The sequence below is a fragment of the Boleophthalmus pectinirostris genome, unplaced genomic scaffold (assembly GCF_026225935.1).
Source record: "Boleophthalmus pectinirostris isolate CB_2022bp ecotype Guang Dong unplaced genomic scaffold, ASM2622593v1 HiC_scaffold_7, whole genome shotgun sequence".
In the NCBI taxonomy this organism is placed as follows: Eukaryota; Metazoa; Chordata; class Actinopteri; order Gobiiformes; family Gobiidae; genus Boleophthalmus; species Boleophthalmus pectinirostris.
The window spans coordinates 12,684,471-12,702,592 of NW_026571473.1; the positions used below are offsets into that span (position 1 = coordinate 12,684,471).

At 38.2% G+C, this 18,122-nt stretch overlaps 1 protein-coding gene across 3 annotated transcripts in view; it reads left to right on the plus strand.

Annotated features, from left to right (window-relative positions):
* Positions 1 to 17,828, plus strand: part of si:ch211-191a24.3 (tensin-3) — a 46,289-nt gene extending 28,461 nt beyond the window's left edge. For all 3 annotated transcript variants that reach the window (XM_020938113.2, XM_055164429.1, XM_055164430.1), the window contains 11 exons: positions 12,597 to 12,732; positions 13,354 to 13,790; positions 14,013 to 14,096; positions 14,240 to 14,371; positions 14,458 to 14,553; positions 14,910 to 14,987; positions 15,057 to 15,134; positions 15,204 to 15,372; positions 16,422 to 16,490; positions 17,064 to 17,093; positions 17,168 to 17,828. In XM_020938113.2, coding sequence (XP_020793772.1) covers positions 12,597 to 12,732; positions 13,354 to 13,790; positions 14,013 to 14,096; positions 14,240 to 14,371; positions 14,458 to 14,553; positions 14,910 to 14,987; positions 15,057 to 15,134; positions 15,204 to 15,372; positions 16,422 to 16,490; positions 17,064 to 17,093; positions 17,168 to 17,309 — 1,451 coding nt within the window. In that variant the 3' untranslated portion in view covers positions 17,310 to 17,828. The remainder of the gene's footprint in view (positions 1 to 12,596; positions 12,733 to 13,353; positions 13,791 to 14,012; positions 14,097 to 14,239; positions 14,372 to 14,457; positions 14,554 to 14,909; positions 14,988 to 15,056; positions 15,135 to 15,203; positions 15,373 to 16,421; positions 16,491 to 17,063; positions 17,094 to 17,167) is intronic.
* The last annotated feature ends 294 nt before the right edge of the window (positions 17,829 to 18,122 follow it).

An 18,122-nucleotide genomic window follows, 5' to 3' on the forward strand; every position in this document is an offset into this window, starting at 1 on the left:
ATTTGCAATGTGGCAGTTTTATTTACAGCAACAAAATTGGTTTATCGATAGGTTGGATGTTTGTATACTCAGATGTAATGCAAATGTTGATATAAATTAGATGTTAGATTATAGATTAACAATTAAACCCTCAATCCTCGGCTTGAATTGTGTGAGTTTGTTTGGGAAGTCCTTTTTGTAATGTGTTTTGCTCAGTTACCCTATTTTATTCCACCAAAATATGCAGGCTTGTGCAGGTATTAGGACCCAGATTTTGTCTTATATCTACTGTTCTGATGATGCTTACTGCTTCTGCCCCAACGGCATGGATGGGTCAAATTCAGGGCACTATTTTACCAACAGGAATAAAATAAAACTCAATTTTACATAAGTTACAATATTGAGATATTTCTTAAATTAAAAACCAGGAATCCTTATCAATTTCCTTTCACATTTTTAGACCACTCTAGCAGGCAAAGCTACCTGCTGTTACATATAGTGCATAAACTTTCATTTCCTCATGCAGACAACATGTGGTATTACATAAGTTGACTTCCTTTGTGTACATGTGGAGCAGGCAAAACAAACAGGCGTGCAGTATGGACAGGAGTGGCCTGGCCGGAAGAATTGGGATTCAGCCAGAGGAATGTCCATGTTATGAGCTGCTCTTTGGTACAGGCAGATGGGACACAGACAAACACTCCACTGTCTCATCCTCGGGGTCAAAGGTCAGGAGAAAGTACCGGGGGCGGCTCTAGGGCACTTCTCACGTCGTAAAGGGAGTAGGAGACAGAATAATGTATATCTGAAATGTTATGCATTCTCATCTACTGAAAGACAACTTTGTACAGTCTGTAGTCTACTGTAAACAAACTGGAATATGTAAGATTGCAACAGAGAGTTCAAGAGAATTGTTACTTAGAAATAATATTATAAATATGTAGTCAAATAATTTGTGATAACAATTGTAGTTTAGCTGCTACCTGGCACATGAATTGTATTTTGACTGACATACATAAACATTAGAAAGAAGAAGAAAAAAATATACATCTAGAGGAGCTGTTAAATTAATCAAAAATGTTTTATCAAGATTGAGATTCACTCATTTTTTATCTTTCTTATATGACCATCTGAGGTATTTTGAGTCATATCTCCCAGGCTTACATCTAAACAACTAATGACAATACACAAGAAACTCGTGATACATTTAGGCCTACATCAATAAACACGAAAAAAAAATATATATATAATAATACTACTATAGTACTATACTATGTACTATAGCCAGTATTGAAACTTAGAATTCACTTGAAGTTTACTGTATATATGTATACTATACGGTACTGAAAAAATACGTATAGTACCTTTACTCATAATTTAAAAATGGTGTTTCAAAGCTCATATGAGATTGCATAATCATAATATTAAATCATAATATTAAATAAAACAGCATATTATGTGTTGAAAATCAAGATTTATTGTAATAAATTGTGGTACTGTAGTTGGTGTCAAGGTATAAATCTAGTTATATTTCAGTAGCTACCTTGGCAACACTAGTGATGACTTCCTCAGACGTCCCTGTAATAATCTCCCTCCCAGCCTTTTCCCTGCTGCTCGAGGGACTACACCACTATGGGCATGCTTTGTTCTGAAAACAAAAGTCCACTCTACACTATTCAATAACCATCTTACAGCCAGATTTATGAAATCTTTGCCTGGGTGAGACACATATCATGTAGCCGTGGTCACTGTGTGAGTGTGCTTTGTGCCGTTTGTGGTGACCAGATGGTGGGAGTGGAGAGACGCATGCCCTGACAGAGAAGCCATAGAATAAAACCCCCCTGCCCCCAACCCCCAAATCACCCCTCTATACCCACCATTGCCTCTCAGTGGTCCATAAAAGTCCACATGTAACCCCTGACCCCACTGGAATCCGCTCTGATTGGGTGAAAGTTGCTGGTAGTAGCTTGGGTAGGGACAATACTGGTGGTCAGCGAGTAGAGGAAGAGGGAGGGTATGAGCGTGTGTGTGCGTGTGTGTGTATGGGGGGGTAGTGACATTCCCTAACTCTCCTCCTCTGCCTCTGTCCCACCCTCCATACAAATCCGGCTAGTGTCAAAACAAGAAAGAAAGCGGAGTGAGGATTGTGATCATGGAGGTACTCTTTTAACTAGAAAAAAACACAGTACTGAAGTTAGATTTCCGAGCAGTATAGAGGAGACTGTAGAAAACTTTCACTGAGACTTGGAAAATTGAAGAAACAGAAATAGGAAATCAGAACCTGCCGGGTGACTGTTAAGGGTGCTACATCATGACCGCATCTCTTGGTATGTACATGTGAGTTAGTCATACGCAAAAGAATGCATGTGTTTGTTCAAAGTTAACATTTTTCTCTTTAGAATTTGTTACAGTTGGCCGTGTCGTAAATTGCTTGACTAATGATTTAGTTGTATAGGAGGGCTTTAACCAGTCAAAGCTACTACTTATTCTACTTATTCATCCATTGATATCATTTACATATAGTGGTAATCGAGGATAGTTCATTTGAATGCAAATTAGTCTATAACTTTTGTAATACTAAATAAAGGTGATTGAAAAGATCTAAAAGCCTTGAAGAAAACTGTTAAAAGAAGAACAAAAATGTCATGTCAAAATTCTGCACAATGAGGGATTGAAATCTAGTCTGGTAAACTGCATCCGATAGTGCATTTATTAAAATATAACATATGTAATACTAAAGATGATTCATTAAAAGGATTTAAAAGTCCTGAAGAAATTAGTTAAAAGAACAAAAATGTCAAAGTTCTACACAATGGGGTATTGAAATCTACTCTGGTAAACTGTATACAATAGTGCCATTGTCCTGAGTTAGTTTTGCCAACTCTTAACACCTTCTTTGCTTGTTACTTATGGCTTCCTCTTCTCTACATGAGATTTCCTATGTTCCCCCTTGTTTACCCAGTGTCACTCCCGGGAGCTTTAATGAGGACGTGGTGGTCTCCTTCAGGCGCTGGTATTTGCAGTCAGTTTGAGGAATGTCTGTGCCATGTTGGTGTGTCAGATTCCTCTCCACATCTTTCTTTGTCTTCTCTGATAGAGTTAAAGGGCTTTTTGTTGTCAGGGAGTTAGCAGTGGGACTGTAGACCCTCTGCTGGGGATATGAGGTGGTTTGTTCCATTGCCATAAGTATGATCTCACCAGTTTAAAAGGCTGTTTCTGCTACAATCATGACGTCAGGGAGAGTGGATGTATTGGTGGTTAACCGAGGCAGTTTTTCTGTTCAGTTTCAACACCAGCAGTGAGCAAATTTAACCAAGATTATGCAAAATCAGAATGTGTATGAAATAGGATTGGCAAAAAGAATCAAAAACGAGATAAAAAATAGATTCTAAAACTAGTATTGAAACTAGTACTCATTTGAGCAAGCACTGATACTGAAAAAAATCACACAAAAAGGACAGATTTTAACCATTTTGAAGTACTTTAAAATCTAGATCTCTGTACCACTTGGGCCAAGAAAGAAGCATTTTGTGTTTTGTGACAACATTATTATGAAGTTTTTATTAGTTGTAGTTAGCTTTATCAGCCCCTCTATCCCAAAAGGTTAGTCCAGATCTAACATTTAGTGTTTTTTAAAGTTTTGCAGCTGTCAAAAATCAATTCCAAGAAAACAATTCTTAATACAATACCATAATTAGAAGGTCATTTGTTCAAAACCATCTTGAATCCAACCTCAGTTCATTCTGTAATGTTTGGGCAAGACATTGCACTTACTTTGCTTGTGTGAATGGCTGTGTTTGAAGACGCCATAAAAGTCCACTGTAGAATTTGATTTATGAGACAGCAAATTAAGCTAATCATGAAGTTTTGAAAATTAAATAAGAAATAAATAAGGGACAATTTTTTACACACTAACTAACTAAAAAGACTTCATCATTTACCAGATAAAGCTGAAATGCAGTGTTCCTTTTTTACACAACATTAATCACACTTTATTGTTGCATAAGTTTTCAGTTATGTTTCATTTGGCTTATATTGAGCTGTTGATGAGTGAAAATGGTTTTCCTTCATTGAGTCTCATGGAAATCAAGGGCAAAGAGTCAGAAAAATCAAACCACACGGATGGAAAAAGTTGACTCCACAATGGACAGAAGGCCAGCGCTTCTTCAAAGTGAACGGAAAGTGGATCATTAAATCTGCAATTAGACAGAAACTGAGGCAATAAAAAGAGTGTTTTTTGATTTCCAGTGACCAGTGTGGCACTAGAGTGGAAAGACATTGCTCAGAGATGCACGATGTAACAGTTCTGGTTGAAGGTCCGCCAGCTACTTGTCTCCAAGGAGATGGTTTTGCTTCGGAATGTTCCACACTATTATGGATTAAACATTAAACTTGTATATATCCATGGAGACAAGTAGGTGCTGACAACAGGCCATGTATCAGGTCTGATCTGTGGAGAGTCAAGCTCACTCACTGTAAGAATGCATGTTTCTCCATATCTATCTTAGCTTAAACTTAAACTTAAAGGTGCACTGTGTTACCTTTCTGGTGGAGTGTGCGCCATCTGCTTTTCTCCATGGAGATGTTAGAGATGCTTTGTCTAGAATGTTCAAGGGAGACAATTATAGGCTATATTACAGGTCAAATCTGTGGAGAGGAGAGGGGAATTATTATATTTTTGAGCATTAGAAACACATGAAACAAGGAATAAATAGATAGATATGTTTAATGTCATACTGTGGAACATTCCAGACAAAGCAATAACATCTCCATGGAGACAAGCAGGTGACAGACCCTTCACCAGAAAAGTTGCACAAGACTTAGACCATTTTATTTTTTTAGCAATGCAGATACTTGTAATTGATTTAATGCAAGATGGCTAAATGTGATGCCATACTGTCGAACATTCCCAGCAAAGCAATAACATCTCCATGGACAGAAGCAGACGATGGACCCTGCATCAGAAAATTTATATCGTGCACTTTCAAGTAAAATTTGTGAAACTGTGAAAGTAGTAATTTTGTCCATCCACATTAATGCCACTGTAAATGTGCCCATGTACAAAACTGGTAGTTTATTCCATTCATTATACATGCACCGGGAGAACCACTTACCGACCTGATCACTTCTCCAGACAAGTAAAGAATGAAGAATTTTATTTCTGCTTCAAAATGTGATCAAATGTCTGGAACGTTTTTACGCCTGGAAAAGTGTTCATTTTTGATGCATCCCACTTGACAACAAAAGAAGATTGGAAACTTTTTTACGCTCATAGCTGAATTCTGGCCCCTCCACTAAGCAAAACATCATCCACAACTTTATAAATTATTTGATCTCCAAATTCTTCCATTTTGACAGCCAGTACAGACCTATTTCACACGTGCCCTTCGCCCTGCTTCTCCCTAACCACTTGTCTTGGAGTGTTTTTCTTCACTCCCTCTTCACTGTTCTCATAATAACTTGGCCTCAGCACAGCTCTGCCACTCCACTGAAGCCGATAAAGCTGTCCATAGAAAAGGCCAGGGGGAACAGAGGGGCCTGATTTAAAGAGACTGCCTGCTCACTCACCCACTCTGATCCTGGCTTTGAATGGGAGAGGGAGGAGAACCACACAGCAGGGCAGGAGACCAGCTGCTGGAGTGATGGCTCCTTTTACCTTACATTTGTTAAGTATGGGAAAAGATGGGGGATTGTGTTTCTAGTTTTGTCAATCACTATAAACTATATAAGACAGTTTGCAAGTTGTAGTATGCAGGCTTATTTTGGTAAAACCTGAGAGAGCCATTTCCATTTCTGTACCTTGGGGGGATTTGAAGTAGAGATAGACTAGATGGATAGAAGCAGAGATGGACTTTTTAGCTATTGGCCTTAAATCTTCAGGACATTACGATTTTCTTTTGGCCAATCTGCTGCCTAAAAAAATACACATAAAGTTTTATTTTAACACTAATACAAATATATAACTGCACAAAGTGAGACTACACACTACATGCTTTCTGTGCTGTGGGTGAATTTTTTGTCAGTTTTAGCATAACGTATCAGCCCAAAAATATTAGTCGGTCTCTAATTTGAAGTTAAAATATATATGTATAAGTGTGTGAAAAGGGAATGCAGACTAATCAACTGACAATTTTATCCACAAAATTGCTCAGATTTGTGTCATCAGACCTCAATGAAATTTCAATTACCCAATTATTAAACTAATAGAGATTTTAATATGGTTAAGTTAGCGTTCATTCAATGATTGTGATTCTGAAGTGTGATTCAGACTCTGGTATCAGGTTGTTCCATGGCTCTTTATATTGCTTTGGCTAATGCATGTCTTTGGACCTTTGGTACACTTACAAAAAGATTTGGCTATTACAGTTGGTTTTGAGGTTCATTTGGTCTTCTGATAATTTTATGTTATGAAGTTCTTGTTTCAGGGTTTGTTTTCATACCAGTTTCATATATGACAGTTTCGACTGCTCTCTAGCAGTCTTCCTCAGAGTGTCATGTGATGTTTCTGTGACACATCTGGTCAGCTGATTTATACAGGTTTTGGCGCTGTCTTCCTACTGGTGGAGGCAGGAAGACAGCGCCGTCTGCAGTCCGACTTCCTCAGGACAGTATCCCAGGTCTATAAGAGTAAAAATCAGCCATCTCTGACCACTGTAAAAGAGAGAACCACATTATGGACTGGGACAGAGCATCATCATTGGGACAGAGGAAAACAAACACTGTTGCTGGATTAAAGAGGCAATCAAAATACGGGAACATGCCCATGGAACTTTAAACCGGGATGAGGGGGCCTTTTTACTCTAATATATCTGGGATACTGTCATGAGGAAGTCAGACTGCAGATGGTGTTGTCATCCTGCCTCCTCTGGTAGGAAAACAGTTCCAAAACCTGTATAAATCAGCTGACCAGACATGTCAAAGCAACATTATGTGACCACTCTGAGGAAGACCACTAATGAGCATTTCAAAGTGTCAGGTATGAAAACAAACTCTTGGTCTGAAAAAAGACCTTAATAACATAGTTGTTTTTTGACATTTGCTCCATTACTGTTATCATTATTATTGCTGCTGTATTACTCCATAGTAATTGTAAGCATGCATTGCTCATTCCTGATGCAGAGGTCTTTCTTTGCCAATCTTCATCAAATGACTGCATTCACTTTCAGCAAGGCATAATACTGATTTGGCTTAGACTTAGACAAACTTTATTGATCCGCAAAGGAAATTATTTGGATACAGTGGCTCACACATCACAACATATTATAATAACAAAGAGCAACAATATAAAAGGTAATAATACATTCAAAATAAGTAGCAAAAATAGCAAGAGACCGGTCTCAAATAAGGCACGATTATATAAATGTTTATGTACAAGTAAAAATACAATATAGAAATGTAGTAATTCTAAATAAATCTCGGCTATATACAAGAGTTGGATAAGGAGTGCAAAGATGGAAACAATGATTGACATAGGGTTATCTATATGGTATGAATACAACTGTACAACAACTCACTTGATTTTTATATGGTCAACTTGTTGTAAGTATATTTTAGATTTGTGTTTACATTTGATGCCTTTTGGATTAACCCTGGCCAACTGACGCACTCACTTGTGGTCTGTTTAGTTGGACTGGTGCCATTGCTGAGTAGATAACAGCCCTCAAACTGTCAGCCCTGTAAATGTAATGCTTGAGAGTATAACACGGTCTGTATGGTGACAGCAGGTGCCTTCCTCCCTCACAGCTCCTCTTCTCCCTGCGGCTGCTCTGTGATCTCTGTCAACAGCTGGATCAGGCCACAGACTGAAGGAGGAGGAGGCTGCACTATATACATAGTAGTAGTAATATTTTGAAAAACAACAAAAACAAGACTACAATCACATTTTGGACATTTAATTATTAGGGGGAATTCTATAGTGATATATTTTGTAATTTCTCAAAGTTTCACAACAGCTATTTTTAAGGTGTGCTGGAAAAATCCCTATATGGGAATTCAAAAAGACTCTATCATAGGTTTTCAGATGTTTGGTCCAAAACCTTCTTGGGAGATGTTATTTTTGCCTCTATATAATAAACGTCATAATTTCCATGGAGACAAGCAGAAGACACCACTGTAAAATCACCTGTAATTGAGTTTATACCATACCAAAACATTTTCATGAGACAAGCTTGTGATAGAACCTTCACCAGAAAACCAAAAATGCACCTTTAATGGTTGTTTCAAGACTGGTCTGTAACTGAACCAAAACATTGTAATGGTCCTTAAAGGGCCTATATTACACAAAATTGACCCTTGTGAGCTTCAAACCATGTTATAATGTTGTTTCCTCCTCAAAAACATACCTGGAGTTTTGTTTCATTCTACATCTCCAAACTTCAAAATGCTCTGTTCCACCTTGTGATTTCATGAAGAGGATCTCAACTTCACATTTAGTTCAGTAAAGATGGGTTAAAAGTATCCAAATGATTCTAGTGAGGGTGTACAGTATGGAGTTTAGAAACACAGTGGAGAACTTTCTGTATTACCACATGACATCACAGGGTGGTGTATTTTTAGTTTAAGAAAAGGATACAGCCTAAATATGCAGGATTTCTGTGTTAAACTTATGTGAATGAAACAAAAGTCCAGGTATGTTTTTGATGAGGACATAACTTTATAACAGATCAGAAAATACCAAAATATGAAGGCTTTAAGTTCACACAAGTCCGTCTTGCTTTGGAACAAGGCTTAATTGGTTGGATATAATATTTCCAAATCTAATATCTTAAATCTAATCTACTCTGTTACATTTAAAAAGGAAATACTAAACTGAAATGGCACTGTTATTTTCAGACTGTCTGGATATGGTTACCTCCTTATTGCCAGTTTTCAGTATTAGTGTTTAGATTGTACATTTTATCCAGACAATACTTTATGATTATTAGAATATGTATATTTATGATACAGCTGGGATGGAAAAACAAAGCATTCCCTGTCAGACACTACACAAGACCTCTGTTTCTCATCACTTTGTATTTCTGTTGTTTTTCTTCATTCAAACCTGCTCCCCGGCTCCTACAACTGCCAACCTGCTCCACGGAGAAATCTGGAAAATATTACCTCTATAAAAAGACTCACGGCAGTTTTATTGATTTATAATATTCAATTTTGAGCCTAGAATAGCATGGAAGGGTGATTTTTTTTTTTTGCTGCTTTTTGTGATTGGATGAGGGGGGATGCCAGTGGTGCCCACATGGTACAGTGCCATCTGGAACGGGTTAGCTTGGTCCAAGTTAAACTGAGGGGGCTTTGTGTTCACCCAGCGCTGTGCAGAGAGAGAGAGAGAAAACAGGGACAGAGCCACTCTTGATAAAGTTAATGTGGAAAAACACTAATTATTCAGCACAAACTTCAGTGTTTTCAGAAGTAAAGATTTAATGCTGTTTTTGGCAGGTGAAATGTGCAGTAGTCAGTTGTCCAGAATAGCATGTTCACACGTTTTTATATAATTAAAGAAATTATATAAAAAGAAAGTTCCATTAGCTTTGTGTTAGTTTTCCTTTCTGTCTCATTAAGTATAGCTACACTGATTAGATGAGCAATATCTATTAAACTATCTGTCTAAATATTTAGTTTTTTATGAACAGTGCAATTGCTTTTGGTGCCATACTATAAACTCAGAATAATAAAAAGAAAATTAGATATTTGTTTTAATACCACCAGCCCCTAATTATTTTTTTAATCATACAAAATTATGGAAATTCTCTTCATAATTGTGACTGGTATGATGTTTAAGCCAAAAAATGTGCATTCAATTGAGTTATATAATGTATAGCTTAATTTGAAAGGAGTTAACGTAGGTGAGGAATTTAAAAGCATAAAATTTCAGCATTTAAAAAAACATGCATTTTTACTATGTGGGCTCACTTCTCCACAGATCTGACCTATAAACCCACCACCCGCTTATATGCATGGCGATAGATATGTTTTATGCTATACTGTGCAACACTTTAGGCAAAGCACTAACATCTCCATGGCAACAAGCTGGCAGTCCCTCTACCAGAAAAGTTACGCAGTGCACCTTTAAAACAGGCCCTGTGTCAATTATTTATTACTTTATATTTTTTCCTCCTATGGCTTAATTCCACATGAAACTATGGATACATAATGGCATGGCTCCAAAACAATGTGCAAAAAGGTGCAATAATGAGCAGAGGAGTCTCACTGAGCAAAGTCTGGGTGATGGTTGGAGGTCGAGGTGGGGTCAGTCTGGTGTTGCTACGGGGAGGACTGTTCTGTAATTAGTTGGATGAGCTGAAGCGGGTGGTGATGCGACCGACCACAGTAAGGAGAATCAGCCGTGGGAACACTTCAGCTACTTTTCTGGGAAATCCTCCCCAGAGAAAACTGACAGCAAGTGTGGGAAACTAGGGCTCCACCACAACCCCGAAGCCTGCTTCCCTGTTTATGTTTGTGTTTACATGTGCACAAAACAACAGAATCTACAGTGGATTACTTTGATTCTTTGGGCTCTCCATGACTGAAGTGACTCTTTTCAGTGGCATTTGTGCAAACTTGGGAGCTGACTGTTTGCAACATGCTTAAGACACTTGACCTTTGAACCCAGAAAGTTCAAGTTGAGGGCAACCTGTCGTTCAGTGTGACATGGCATCAGGGCAATGGACAAGTTCAAACAAATGGGAAATCAGCCCAGGTTGTATTATCTCTCTATGAGATTACTGCAATACATAAACAGATAGAGAGATACAGGAAAACACACATAATAAGTGAACAATTTCGATCTGGCGGTTATTCAGTTACAGTTGTTTTTACTGCATAAAAACATTCTGAAAAGCATGCATTCTTACTGTGAGCAAGGTTGTTGGTCCATGAATCTGACCTATAAATTCTCCTGGTGTCGTCACCTGCTTATCTACATGGAGATAAAAGTGTAATGCCATACTGTGGAACATCCCAGGCAAAGCATTAACATCAAGCAGATGAGAGACAGTGTACCAAAAAAGTTACACTGTACAACTTAAACTAAAATATTATATGTTTTGTAAATCCAGGCATGTACAGTAGATGTAGTAGATGATGACAGTGTGATTAAATGTTTAAGCTTTAACATGGTTATGTCAAAGCTTAGCACAGCTGTCTCTGAGTTCACACTTGGGGACACGTGATATACCATGGATAATGCAGACAGCACAGTGTGGGACGAGTGTACCCATGGGAAAATCAGATCATAAATGTGTTCATTTAATACACATACCAAAGGATAAAGTTACATTTCAGACTTTAACATCTTCTGCACTAAATTCAACACAGAACTAATTTATTTAAAATGATAACACACAGAATGTCTTATGGTGACAAAACGCTGTAGAGTGATTTTGCAATGCATTCAGAGACCAATCAGTGAAGATTTCCTTTAGTTGGGTAATATTTATGAATAAGTTTAATACCATACTGTGGAACATTCTATACAAAGAAATAATATCCCCATGGAGACAAGCATGTAGTGGACACTCCACCACAGTGCACGTTGAACCCGAATATTGTCATTAATCAATATCCTTCCAAGCACTAATGTTGTTTCCTTATCAAAAACATACCTTGAGTTGGGTTTTTTTTCAGTCACACATATTTAACACACAAACTCTGCATACTGAGGCTCTGTTTCACCTTGCGATGTCATCTGATAATGCAGGAAGTGCTCCACTGTGGTTTTAAACTCCATATAGGCTCACTAGAATCATTTAGATTATTTCCAACCTGGAATTGCCAGTGTCTATTGAACAAAAGGTAAAAGATTGATGCTAACTTGAAAAATACAGCTTCATGAGCTTTAGAGATGTAGACAGACTAATGCAGACTAATGTTTTTTGATGAGGTAACAATATTATATTTTTGCATAATATTGTATGTTTAAGTAGAAATTATTACGGTCCAAACTCAACTTTAGACTCACTGTTTACTTTTTGTTGGGTCTATTGTGTGTGTTGTCTATAGGGGATGTGGATAACTGTTGTTAGTTGAAGTTCAGTTTTTCAGTTCGATTCAACCCTACCTGTACTCAGGTTTTCATGCCCAAGCCTCATTAGTGCATGTCATTATACAAGTTAGCCTTTAAAATCAATGCGACAGTGGAGAATTCCGAGTTCCTCCATCCCTGCGTCCTTGAATGGTGTAAGAGCAGGAAAGGCGGATGGAGGGGCCCAGAACAAGGAGCCCTTTATACTTTGACTGTTCAGAGTGACTCACTGCACTTCACTGGCTGCCCTCATGTTTGCTGAATGACACACACTGTTGTCAGGCTGTCAGCATGTCATGTTGGGATGTTGGGACATTCAACGCTGCTTTACCCCCCAGTGGCCTTCATAATCTGCCCTCAGCTTTTTTTTTTTTTTTTTTTTAGAAAAGCAGAATGCATAAGTTGACAGGACAGGTGTGTTTCCTCTTCAAATACAAGAGAATTGCAACAAGGAAAACAAACATTAGGCGCTGGTATGCAGGCCGTTATTACAGTTTATGGAAAAGGCCGAGTCATATCCTGGGAAGTCACGCTACACCTGGTGGTTTTAATACATATAGGACACCTGCTGTTGTATTAAATGTTTGCTTTTCTTTGTCAGATTCGCGGAGTTTCCTGGACAGTATGAACCATGCCAGCAGCGCCATAGAAGGAGATGTCCCCCCGGCTTCCTGTCAGAGGAGCTTCGGTTCCATGTACTCAATGTCGTCAAATAGTCCCCTCCCACACACAGACAGGTATGTACCAAAATACTACAGAATACAGGTTTGCCACACATGTAAAATAACTGCTTATCAAGTATAATTACAGGACAGCAGTGGAAAGGTCTACATAGTCTACATTGTTTGTGTCTGTGCCATTCTAAAGGAGCACATCTTCACTTCTCCATATATGAATTCCTTGGATGAATTTATTTTTGTTTGTTTGCTGTCAAATTATGTCAAGTTATGTGCAATTGTATGGAAAATAGCTCTGGTTATTTGGAGTTGTTCTTATGTTGTTATTGACCTTAAGTTATTTTGCCTTAAAAATGGGAAGAGTTTAGATTTATCATGAACACATATTTTAAAATGACTTCAGGTTCAACACTAAACCCAACTCCTAACCCTAACCTCTTACTAAGCCTGAATCACTCTTAATAAGCTATTTATTAGTATTATAGTATTAAACTAGTATGATTTGTACATAATTTCTTTATTCTTTATTAAGGCTAAATAAGGGGTAAGGGCTTTGTACAGTCAAAGAAACATCAACATTGGTTTTTGACAATATGCATTTTAGAGAATCCAAGATTTATGTTTTCAACTGACTAACAAGTAAAAAATGCAGCATATTAATGGTTTCTTTTTATCTTGCAGTTCCACACCTCCTCCAGTCTGGCAGGACCGAAGTCCAAACTCCTTAAACTCTCCTCATCCCACCCAGCCATCACCCCCTCTGTCCCTCAGCTCCCCTAAAGCGCACAGCTCTCCTCGGGGGGCTTTGAAGTTTCTGGGGAGCAGACAGACTGACAGCACAGACCTCTCTTCGTTGTTGGGGAATGGCAGTCTGGAGCACAGCTTGCTAGAGGCCATGGAGGGCTTGGAGGGACTGGGTCTGATTGGGGATGGAGGACTGCCCCCTCTGCTGCCTGAAAAGAGGAGGGCAGGAGAGGTGGGCGACCTCGGATCACGCTCTCCCTCCTTAAGTGGATTTTCCAGCCCTCACAGCGGCAGCAGCCTCAGCATCCCCTTCTCCTCCTCCATGAGTCCAGACCCACTCCGAGGTCTGGGAGGGGCCCCATCACCGGGACCCGGTATGATCACAGCAATCTGGCTTTTCCGTATGACAAATAACTCAAGCAAAACTATACACAAATTAGAATATTCAAATAAAATGTTTATTTAAAGATATTTTTTATAAATATCTAAATATATAGTTGTAGTATTTGTATGAAACACAATTTGTATTACAAGTTTTATGTATGTTAAACATAATAATTTAAGTTCATTATTTAGATCTAATATTTGTTTTGCAGAATTCGGCAGTAAGCAAGACACTGTGAAGTTTGTTCAGGACACGTCCAAGTTCTGGTACAAGCCTGACATTTCCAGAGACCAAGGTAAATACTGGCTTTGGACAGCAAAGCCCCACAAAGCACCCAGAATAGACTGTTGTGCAAAAGTTTCCTTCTTCTCCAGACCAAACTTGATATTGTTGTAACTGTAGCTTATCTGTGTTTCCCCTGGTGCTGACCCTGAGCAGCTATCGCCCTTCTAAAGGACAAAGAACCAGGTTCTTTCATTGTCAGAGACAGTCATTCATTCCGTGGGGCATATGGGTTGGCTATGAAGGTGGCCACGCCCCCTCCTTCAGTGGTGCAGCAGAGTAAAAAGGGTATGTACAAAGTTTTCATTTTAAAACACATTCTGTTATATAAATGACAGTTATTTTCCATTTTATGTTTATGTATTTTTACACAGCTGGGGACATGTCCAATGAGCTGGTCAGACACTTTCTGATTGAGTGCACACAGAAAGGAGTCCGTCTTAAAGGTTGTCCAAATGAGCCCTACTTTGGTAAGAGCGCTCACATTACACACTCATAGTTGTGTTATCACTGTATACATTGGTATAATACCCATCTCAACAGGATGCTATTCATGTAATGTTTTTTTTTTGTAAATGTAAAATGTGCTTTGGGTAAACCAGAACCTATTGTGCTTTTGCTACAGAGCATTCAGGCTGACATTTGAAAGTGCAAACCTCAGCAGTTTAGTTAGTCCTGCTAGCCCACCAGCACAGAATCAGTTCCTAGATGCTCAGTGAGGAAATTTAGATTTCCTCTGCCTCCACCTACTGGTCAACTGACTTAAGCGCAAACCGATTGATTTTTTTTTCCCCTCTACTTTTTTTCCCCACTTTTTTCATGACAGGCAGCCTCACAGCTCTTGTATGCCAGCACTCCATCACCCCTCTGGCTCTGCCCTGCAAACTCATCCTTCCTGACAGAGGTAATTTACTCTATTGACAATGCTACTTTCCTTTCTTACTTTGGCATTTTAACATTTCACTTTTTTCAGACCCAATGGAGGAGCTCAATGATTCCACTCCACAAACAGCAACAAATTCAGCCGCAGAACTTTTGAAACAAGGAGCAGGTAAGATCATATTTGACTTTATGTGGTGTTCAATAATCTGAGATGGTCACTTTGCTGTATGTCTGTCAGCATGTAACGTGTGGTACCTTGGCTCTGTGGAGCTGGAGTCCCTGACCGGACTGCAGGCAGTTCAGAAGGCCACCACTGTGACTCTTGCCAAGGACCCTCCTCCTCCCTCCACTGTCGTCCACTTCAAAGTGTCAGCACAAGGCATCACACTCACGGACAACCAGAGAAAGTCAGTCAATAAACAATCACAATAATAATATGCCCATGTTACAGTATTTTCCAATCTAAGTTCTAATGTTGTTTCCTTATCACAAACATACCTGGAACTGTGTCTTGTTTCATGGACACATGTTTAGCACACAAACCCTGCATATTTAGTAAGACTGTAACAATAACTGAAATATCGTGATATCATATTGTCAAAGTTCTCACAATAATATCATGGATGATCATAACATATCAACAATAGCTAAAAAAAGAGGGAACTACATAGACCATGATCCTTTGCTCCATTTCAGTGTAGACTACACGAAGAAATAACAATTCTAAGCACTTTTAAGTCTTAGTTTTTTGGATTAAGTCTTTTCAAGGCATTTTAAGAGGAAAAAGTAGCATATTAACAGTTCTTTTAGCCTCCACAAAATATCACAATAAATATCGCACCGTGAGATGTATATTGGGAAAATATCGTACTGAGAGATTTGGATATTGTTACATCCCTAATCGTGAGCCTCACCACCATATCGTGAGCTTTCCCAAGATATTGCAGTAAATATCGTACTGTGAGGTTCAAACCGTGAGGATATCGCATCGTGACACTTGGATATTGTTACACCCCTAATATTTAGGGTAACTTCTTCTCTCAAACCGAAAACACTATGTTCCACCTTGTGATGTCATGTGGTAATACATGAAGTGCTCCACTGTGTTTTTAAACTCCATGCACTTTCAGTAGAATCATTTGGATACTTTCAGCCCTGAAATTACCAATCTTTATTGAACAAAAGCTAAAACGTAGCTGTTAAGTTGAAAACTACCACTTCATGACATCACAAGGTGGAACATTTGAAGCTTTGGAGATGTAGACAGACTAATAATAAAGGGTTACTTTAACATATGTGAATGAAACAAAACACACAAATTATCTGTGCCACATTAATCTCTCTGAAATCTATTGGAAATATAGATCCTGAGCCTATAAAACAACACTGAACAATATACAACACATTATATACAATATGTAACAAGTCTAAGCCATATGTGTTTTTGTGCTGGCAGGTTGTTCTTCAGGAGACATTATGCTGTTAATACTGTCATTTTCTGTTCGCTGGATCCACAGGGCAGGAAGTGAGTGTCCTGACGTCACAACAGCACCCACTCAACAAGATAAACACAAAACTATTTTACTTACTGAAAATAGAACACTAATACCAACAATGTATTGCACCTTAAAAGCTATGCACACATATTTTCTTGAACATATCTTTCTCTCTATGGTGTTACTTGTTTTTACTGACTTAAAGGTGCACTATGTCACTTTTCCTAGTGATGGGTTTACCCTCTGCTTTTCTCCATGAAGATGTTATAGCTTTGGTTAGAATGTTTGACAGTATGGGATTAAACTTGTATTTATTTGAATACAATATATATTGAAATGCATGCATTCTTAATATGAGTGAGGTTGCTTCCTTGTCTCCATGGACATAGCTTCATGCCATACTGTGGAACATTCCAAGCAAAGCACAGCTATATGGAAAAAACACAAATAATAAGAAAAAATAGAAAACAATAGAGTATTTAATACAGAGTAAATAGAGTAAAAATTATTGTATTTAATTTTATTTTTAGAATATAACACTTATTCAAGAATACTGGTTTGCTGCAACATATTATATAAAAAATATCTTTTCCCTTTGTTAGGTGGAAACGAAACAGTGGATCTACAGCTAAGTAAGTCACAATCACGCTTTTGTAAAACCATGAGCAAAAGGAAGAGTTTTTGATGCTATTTGTCTTTTCTTCAGGATCTTTGGGTTTGTAGCGAGAAAGTCCCAGAGTGAGACAGAAAATATGTGCCACCTGTTTGCAGAGCACGACCCCGAGCAGCCGGCCAGTGCCATCGTCAACTTTGTGTCCAAGGTCATGATCGGGTCACACAAGAAGTAACACACGGGATCTGTCATCAAATTATACAAAAAAGAACTATGACATGCACACTCCAGCACTTGTTCTTATAGTCATCCTGCAAAATCACTTCTACTGACTGCACTGCAGGATTTTGCCACTAGATGGAGCTAAGACTGTCATAATAAAGTCCTACACAGAGACGTGGATTTCAACAGAGAAGATTCTCTATATTTTGAAGGGTTATAATATGAATGCACGTACTTATATTGTGTATTGTTTGTCACATATGACATTTCCCTTTTTAATTTGAACATATTCTGAATATATTTGAGAAAGAGCATGTAAATCCAAAGATTTTATTGGTGAAAGTCTTATCTTTGAACAGAATCAATTTCAATGTTCCACAGGACAAAGGGTGGATGTCTTGTATATGAAATATCTTTTGTGATGTATTTATCTCTTTTACAGAGGTGTAAGTCTTCCCTACATTACCCTATTATATATATTTTTGTATATTAACTTGTGTACATTATTAATAAAGTCACTATACATAATTAACTCTTCTTAATTAACATCAGCCTGTGGGTTAGCTACATGAACTGTTAACACAATAAAACAAAAAAAGTTATAGTAAGTTATTATTCGCAAATATATCAAACCAGCATCAGCTGTTCCTGGTGCCGGTCACTCAAGCTGCATGTTTCCATCCAAATAGAATGTTAAAACCAAACTTTGGAACATTTTCTATGGCGTAAGATAAGATTTAGGCCATTTGTTGGAATGTTCAAGGCAAAGTAAGGCCATCTCCATGGAGACAAGAAGATGGCAGACTCTTCACTAGAAAAGTTACAA